The 8486-nt window shown below is 39.5% G+C and overlaps 1 protein-coding gene across 1 annotated transcript; it reads right to left on the bottom strand.

The window, feature by feature from the left end:
* Positions 1–3547: 3547 nt before the first annotated feature.
* LOC116429834 (trypsin-1) lies at positions 3548–7516 on the bottom strand. Its single transcript, XM_076371537.1, has 4 exons — positions 7370–7516; positions 5518–5529; positions 4747–4878; positions 3548–4213 (listed from the first exon to the last, which is right to left on the bottom strand). Exons 1-4 carry the CDS (start codon positions 7514–7516, stop codon positions 3983–3985), a joined length of 522 nt encoding a protein of 173 aa, XP_076227652.1. The 3' UTR covers positions 3548–3982.
* Positions 7517–8486: the final 970 nt, after the last annotated feature.

The raw sequence follows: 8486 nt of genomic DNA, 5'->3' as shown, positions 1-8486 counted from the left end.
GTGCTCATTTCCCAGGAGGTAGGCGCGCAGCCATGTAACAATGCGTGCCGAATTCGATCCGTCGCGAGCTTAATGCGAATCGGATCATCGTCGATTCATCGTGGAACGCGGCAAATCCTTTTTGCGCGGTGTCATTCATTGGGCACGTTCCGATTCGAGGATTTTCACGATAAGAGCGGATACTGGCGGCTCTACGCGCCACAGGCATCTGCTGAAAATTGTTCGCGACGCGTTGAATTCCCTGTCCCTTTGTCGCGGCAGGGAATCGAGGCTGGACCGCTGGTTGCTCCTTTCTCGCGTGCCGCCGCTATCCTTACAATAAATTAATACCCGAAACCGACACACTTTCGTGAGACGCTTAATCATGAATCACGTGGATATTCTCGGTGCTTCTATATATTCTTTGAATTCTTCTTTCGTGTCACTGGCAGATTTTTACGGCGTCTTCTGTTGCCAATGCTCTTTCGAAGATGTTGGAAGATATAGATAAACAGAACAATAAACGAGAAACTAGTTGTTATATAATAATTCTTATACACTGTAAATCTAAGTGTTCATTGGAGTCCGTAAGTCTTTCTCAGTGTAAATATAAACTAAAAACAGCTCTTCTTGCATCGAAGAAAATGTAACTATATTAGACGGCTGACTGTGTGTCAGTCTCTCTGATATTCTTCATACTCATTTCTTTGAGCTTCCGTTAAAGGAATTACGCTTGCCCACATCGAAATATTTCAGTCCATTTCCCCGTCTCAGTCGCCTCTAGTTCGTCGTGCCTTTTTCACCATCATTCCCGCCAATTTCTCTGTCCGCGTTCAATTTAATAGCGTCCACGTCTGTACCATGGTATGCCCTCCCCTCTTCCGCCCAATCATCCATTCTTCGTGTCCTAAATCTCCTTTGCGTCACTGTTCGCAAATTGCTCTCTCATCCTTTCCTTTTAACCCACTTTCGTCCTTTCCGTCTTCTCTTTTGACAGTTTCCACCCTGAATCCTTTTTCCCCGTCTCGTCTCTTCTCCCGCACGGTCTCCCAATTTCTCTTGGTTTCTCCGTTCATGTCCCATTTGTCTCAATCATCCGTCTTTCTCTCTCGCTCCCACCCTTTCCGCCTTTCGCCCTTCCTCCGATCTCCCCGCCCGTCCCCCTCCGTTCATGTGGATCAGAAGCCGAATGGAAATTAAATGCGCAGTCAGCCGTTACGCCGATTGATTTGTATTCTTCGATCTGCCGCGATGCCGAGGAAGTGTGCTAAACTGTGGGATTTATGTTCTCTCCTAATTGCGTCGCACCCCACCCACCGGCGAGCGAGCTACCCCACGGCGGAGCTGCATCATCGCCTTCCAGCCTCTGTGTGTGACTTCTGTCCTTCCGCCTGCGTCGAATTGCCACTCGCGCTCTGTAGAAATCTCGATCGAAAGAAATTCGTCAAGATCCCCAGCATTCATACAATATCAAAACGTGGTAACTTCAATATTTGACAAAATACTCGAGCGTCAATCGTGAAAATGTTTCGATTGATACGCAGCAACAGCGGAACGGAATCTCCTTGCACGTTAACACTGGAACTACCGGATGGGTCGAAATGACCCATTCCTAAATTCTTCTTTCACAATTATTGAAAAAACAATAGGTCTGTAAAAAATTTCTAAAGAATTGTTTTAGTATTACGTAAACTAAGTTGCGAGTGATCGAAGGGGTTTCTATAGAAAAATGTAAAGTCAACTTATCTTCTCAGTTTAATCATTTCTCCTCAATTGAATCTTGGACATTTCTTACAGTTAATCTTGTAATCGTTATTAGAAAAATTTGAGCGATCGAAGGGGTTTCTATAGAAAAATGTTGAAAAGTCAACTTGACTGCTTGGTGGTTCTAGTGTTAATCGTATACGCTTGCTACACCGATGGATAAAATAACGACCGGTGCCATGACGGACACCGTTAGCTTCTTCGAAATGTACGATCAACAAACAACAAACATTATTTTTAATCGCGGGGGATAATTTTAGCGTGCACGCATCGCACTCACGAAGTTATTCATCCGCGCGACGCGTTGGGGTGACTCTGCGAAACTAACTTCTTAAAGGGACGGTTGACACCCCCTCGGGTTTTACTATTAATAAAGATCGGCGAAATGATTTACCACTTGCCGTGAGTAAATTAGAAGATCGAGCTCCCGTCGGTCGTCTACCGGCGGAATTATACGTATCGCCACGCATCGGCGGGCAGGTGACAGCTCACGCTGAGATTCACGATTGAAACGACTCCATCGACGCCGGCGAGCGTTTAATTATCAGATTGATAGACTGATTCGATTATCGCATGCTCGATGATTTTCTCCCCTGTCACGCGATAATCGTTCATGTAATGCAACAACAGGGAAAAAATCAGGCTGAAGCGCGTAAATCAACCCCCGAAGAAACATCATACAGTCTCTCCTGTATTAATAATAGCATACGTATGATAACGCGTCGACGTGCCGATACGCTGAATGAAAGTGATTATCATGGATAACTCGGAACCCCTTGCATCGTACAACCCCGTGTGCTATATACGTATACAGAACAATCATCGACCCCTTTCTCTTTCGCTCTACTTATCGATGCTTAATGAATTAATACGATCGGATTTCGACGAGTCGCACTTATAGACACCGGTCTATGACGATTATCTTATTAAATCTGTCGCTACGATACAGATTCATTGTTTCCGTTCAAAATGGTTATGTTGATTCTCTGGTTCCTTAAGTTTGCAATTAATTTGTAAAATTCTGTAAGCGTTGAATGTTTGCGAGGATTTGAAGTTTACTCTGTTCAATGGGAAAGATGTTGAATGATTAGGGTTTTTCCTCGAGGAGTGCATGGGCAGTTATATTTGCATCGTTGTGCCATCTATCCAGGCTGCTTGAAGCTCGGTATATTTCGAGTTTTCGTTGCGCCATGTATTTTAACCCTTTGCGGACGAATGTCGACAGTTTCGAGATGGAACACTCACGTTTCGAAGACTTAATCGCGAACAGAGGATTCAATTACTCGAACAGCAAGAGATCAGCACGTTGTTTCCTTTTTTTCTTTGATATATAATTTAATTTCACCCGCTGAAGGATTTGTACATTTCAAAAGAATCTTCGTCCGCAAAGGGTTAAGTCTATGCTAGGACCGACGAGGAAAGTCTATCCTATCTTTCGTCGGTGTCTGTACCAGCGAGCTCTGATCCTTGGACCAGCAGTTTCCTGAATTGCCTACAGGCAAACATGAATTTGCATAGACTGAAGGTACGTACCGACTGTCCACAACTTGTTACCAAGCAAAAGATTTCGGATGTATTGACGAGCGATACGAAATAAAAATTAATTTTTCGAAAACGATAAGAGAACTTCGCTGTTTATATTATGCTAGTAAATTATGTACATTTTCAGTACTTATATTGTATTGCACTTTAAAATTGTGAATTATGTTTAATTTTTTGACAAATGTTTATAAGAAATTACGAGTACATAGAAAAATGTAATACTAAGACAAAGAAATATGAAAAAACGTGTTCCTTATTTATTTATTTGTATTTGTTTATACCACGAGCACCGGTTCACGAAACAATTATTTTTTAAAACACCAGAGAACATTGTAATGACAATCGCAGCTAATGAATTAAGATGCTGTAAATTAGTATATGGTAAAACAATTATTTAATCGAATAATTAGTTAATAACCAGTATTTGATTGCTGACGTTACGGTTAGTGATGCAATCTCGAATAGCAAGAAGTTACAGCCCCTGCCATCTAACGAGACGTAAGAGAAAGTACTGATACTGAAATTCGTTTGTAATAATTATTACATTAATTGATACACTTAATAGATCACGAAGTTGAAATTTATTCTTGGAAACAGTCAGGTAAAATGTTTTGTAATATCTAGAATACTTGTTTAGCAATTCGTATGAAAATTATATTTATAATATACTCGTGCTGTACGAATTTGGACGATTACGTTAATTATTTACTAACGATAAGTATAGTGCAAGGAAGAAGATGATGAGGATAGTTGTGACGCTTAAAATGTTTCGTGCTGCCTTATTATTGTGTAGGGATTGATTGATCCAATCCAAATAGACGTCCAATCGAGTGTACACGCCAGGTAAGCCAGGACGAGCACATCCGAATCCCCATGATACTATTCCTACTTGAGTACCATTGCACAGTAACGGTCCACCACTGTCACCCTGCGGTATTAATAGATTGCTTTTATCCATATAAAAATCGTTTGTCTAAAATAGTTAACAAGATGTCAGTTTACAAGTAGGACTTAAATGAAATACAACTCGTTTCTACGTACTATTTGTTTCTATTATTAAAGGCAATTCTCAGCTTAACCCTCTGTGAGCCGAATTTTTGTTGATGATTCTAACAAAATCTATGCAGTACGAAATTAATAAATATCCACATATGAATACGAATTAACAATGTATTCAATAGTTCCAATAATTTCATCGAAGGTATATATTTTGTAACTTTCAAGTTACAATTACGTTAAACTTTCACGCCTGAGCGTATAAAAGTTCAAGTTAACTGATTATTTAATTTTATTCACCACTTTGTGTGAAAAAGGAAATAAATCAACATGGCGCCAATATATTGATATGTGACTTCAAAGTTACATTACAAGCCTACAGAGGGTCAATGTAAAATATTCTAAGTGAAAGTCACTAAATATATTATAATTCTGTATATATTATGTCATTATAAAAGTAATTACTTGACAAGAATCTTTACCGCCCTCCTCCACACCTGCGCAGATATTCACTTTTTCGTCGACATTGTCTATTCGACATTTCTCCGGTGGAATTAATGGAAGATGGACGTGACGTAGATAAGTGCCAGCTCCCGTCTAAAAAAGGCAGTTTCGTGAAAACCGATAGAAATGTCAGTAGAATTCGTTACTTATTGATTATTTCAATTGAGCAACTGGAGTGCGGTCTCTAAATTATTTATTCATGCAGAACCTGCAATGTTACTGAACGATAAATATTCTATACACAAGTGCTTGCAGCAATTAAATAAAAAATTGAATTCTCAGAAAACCTCAGTAGAAAAGATAATTAAATTTATTACATTGAAATATATATCAAGTAATTTTGTATTAACACGTTGACTGCCACGGCGGTCACCGATGACCGAAGTTTCCAAATTACAAGATAATAATCATAGCTCGTAAGAGAACTGATGTCGAATCAAAATGCTCAAGCAACTAGATAATTGTGTAACGTAAGAATTGATATAGGAAATAATTAGTACTTTTCTTTATCTTTGCTACAAAGAGAATAAGTAATACATAACGCTGACGTCTTTTGTGACAGTCGTGTTAAAATGTAAGAATCGTTGTTCGAATCATGAATATTTTATGTTTTCCATGCTCGGGAAACGATAGACGGTGTCCAAACTATCGTTATGCCAACACTTTCGTCTCTCTTTGTGACATTCCTGAAACATAAGCGCGCGCGCACGCGTTATTACGGTCCATACTCACTTTCCAGACATCCTCGTGAAATTTTCATTTAGCTAGTGCACGCGAACCGAAACAATCAGGCTTTCATCGACCAACAAAATAACCTTTATGTCTGACAGTAAATAACCGTGCTGTTAACTACGTACGTTCGATCCGGGTAGGTGTCGTCCCCAGCCAGCCACGGTGCACGGTTCGCTGTATCGCTGGAATAATTTTACGTCATACGCCTCCGGAACGGTGACGTATTTCACGTGGGAGTTAATGAGAAACGGTTTCTTCAGCTGCAGACGAGGAGAATGTATACCGTAAAATAAGGAAAAAACGTTTGCGATTAGGAAGACAGAGTTCCCTGATTACCGTGGAATAAGAAACGGTTACAGCTATAAAGGAGAACCTCTCCGATCGTCATAAAATATCACCTCCGAAATAAAGTAAGCCGCATTTGAAGGAAGTTCTCCCCGAACAAAGAAGAACGTGGAAGATCCTTGAAACGCAGTGAACTTTAATTAACAACTTGCGCCTTTTATGTAGCGACTTCTCGAATTTCCTTTTCGCAACAGTCCAACGTTTCCCACGCTCCTCGTCGTTCGAGCGAATCTTTTCAGCTTAGTTTGCTTTGAGCTCCGTTTTTTCTTAAGTGCAGAGAAAATATGAGGAATCTGGACGTTTAACGGACAATCCGCGGCTTATGTAGATTTACAGAAGTAAAATGTAATGAACACGGTATTTTCGCTTCGTTATACATCCCTTCGATCAAATGGAACTCTTTTTCAATGATATCGCCGGGACTCTGACTCGTATCCTTCGGGAGAACTTCCGAGAACTTAAACGCGCGATCTAAATTCCAAGAGTATTGATTTAGGATAGTATTAATCTGAATCTAAGAATCCCCCATTTCTGTTCTCACGTGTTCGTGTACAGTTTCATCTCATTAACGTCTCCTTTGATAGCCAGGACGAGTTATTTCAGTCGAACTGGGCTAAGCGAGACTCTACAACCGTCCTCTGCAAGGTCTCGCGGGAGACAGAGAGAGAATATGGAAGTGCGAACGATAGAATACGAGAAGATAAAATCATTTTCCGGTCACCGAGCTGTCACCTGTTGTATTTCCTGAGTCGCGTGACGCCAACGAAGTGAAACTGTGCAGCAAGTCCGAGACAGTTCGACCATCGGGCGAGGTCGGGCAATGTTAATGTTTTAGAATGAATTACAAACTTCCTCGGTATTGTAACTTTCTATGTGAACTACGAGTCAAGCATTAGCCTCGATTCTATTTTAATGTGAAACACAAAATTATTGAAAAGGTAATTAGAAGGAATTATGCTAATAAATAGACAAAGGTGAGGGTTAAAATTTCTAGCCATACAGTATCGTGTTAAAATAAAAATTCTAAACCAAATTCGACGTATCCAAACCTTCTTCACTTTTCCTGAATATAAATTAAACATCACTTTTCTATCAATCGTTAATCTTCAGATTAAACGTGGATACAGAATAAGTATCGAATTCCTTTCTATTTCTAATGAATCATTAACAAATCAATAATTACCTATTATTTTATTATTGAATTGCTGACCAATTTTCCTAATAAATGACGAAGTACTCTTGTCCAGCTCAATTATGAAAGAAATCATAGGACAAGGAATGAACTAATACTGATTTCCACGACTGTATTTTTTTTTATTTGTATTTTCCACTAGAACGAATATTTCTAATGAATTATTAACAAATCAATTATTAGCTATTACTTTATTATTGAATTGCCAACCAATTTTCCTGATGAATGACGAAGTACTCTTATCCAGCTCAATTATGAACGAAATCATGGGACAAGGAATTAACGGAATGGACGATCGGGTGAAGTTCATTATACCGTTTTCCACGACTGTACTTTTTTATTTGTATTTTCCACATAGAACTTATATATACACATAATAGTCACCCTGAACAATCCAATATCGTTACGCTTGCTCGTGTAACTAAAGCCCCTGTGCGGGATCACTCGGTCTATCAATTCCATCTGTATGGAACTCCAGCTCGGGAAGTACACGTAAGTCGCTCCGGCGATCGCGTAGAACCGATGCGGACTGTGCGGTATCCAATTGCCGGCGGACTGCGCTCTGATCCAAACGAACACGTACAATTAGCGATCGGACTCGCGTCCATGCTGTTCAAACGCGTTTAACGCTGGAACTAGCCGAACCGACCGAACCATTTTCAAATGATCGAATTTGCCAAGACGCTTTTGCCGGCAAGTTCCGAAATACATTTAGTAATTAACCATGGAATTCGAGTTAACTAACTGGAATTGACAATTTCAACCCGAGAATTTCAACCCTGTCTTGCTATAGAGACATAATGCATCACGGATCTCATATGATCGATTATCAATTGTAAAATACTTCTTTCTCTTTTTACTCGAATAACACAGATCGACGAAAGAAATTAAGAAACCAAACGAAAGATTGCGATCCATGAATATTTATTATTTCTTCTTTTTCGAAATGAAGTTTTACGTTCTTGAAAGTTTCGCTATAGAAATTAATTATTAAGATATTGAACATGTTCGGAGTGCGAAGGTTTCAATTTTGTCGCAAGCAAGATAACGGGAATCTTCGAATCTTAAAGAATACTCTTTTCATATTTTGTGGAGAGTTAATAAGCAAGTCGTTCTAATTGATAGGTAGTTCCAACGTTGAAGCGTTTAGTGAGAAGCCTCGACGTTTACCGATACATAGACAGTGCCGATTCGCGTGGGCCGCTAACAGTAACCGCTCGCCAAGGGATCGATCGCTCTTAACATTTGATACACTCGCAAGATTTCTTCTGATTTTTTTTTAATTCGTTTGTGATCATTGCGTACTTTTTGAAGATTGAAGTTGCTAGAGTGATTCTTGAAAAATATAGAATAATAAACGTTTGAAAATATTTCCAGAAAACCGATCGTCCTTGAGGACTGCCAGAATTCGCAATCGCTTGAATATTAAACA

Source organism: Nomia melanderi, chromosome 10 (assembly GCF_051020985.1).
Source record: "Nomia melanderi isolate GNS246 chromosome 10, iyNomMela1, whole genome shotgun sequence".
Classification (NCBI taxonomy): domain Eukaryota; kingdom Metazoa; phylum Arthropoda; class Insecta; order Hymenoptera; family Halictidae; genus Nomia; species Nomia melanderi.
The sequence above is the reverse complement of the archived record's forward strand: the minus strand, read 5'-3'. Positions and strand labels throughout refer to the sequence as shown.

Coding starts and splice junctions, on each gene's coding strand:
- LOC116429834 (XM_076371537.1), bottom strand. CDS start 7,516: ATGGAATTGATAGACCGAGTGATCCCGCACAGGGGCTTTAGTTACACG. Junction 4,214..4,746: donor GCGGTAAAGATTCTTGTCAA/GTAATTACTTTT, acceptor TTAATACCGCAG/GGTGACAGTGGTGGACCGTT.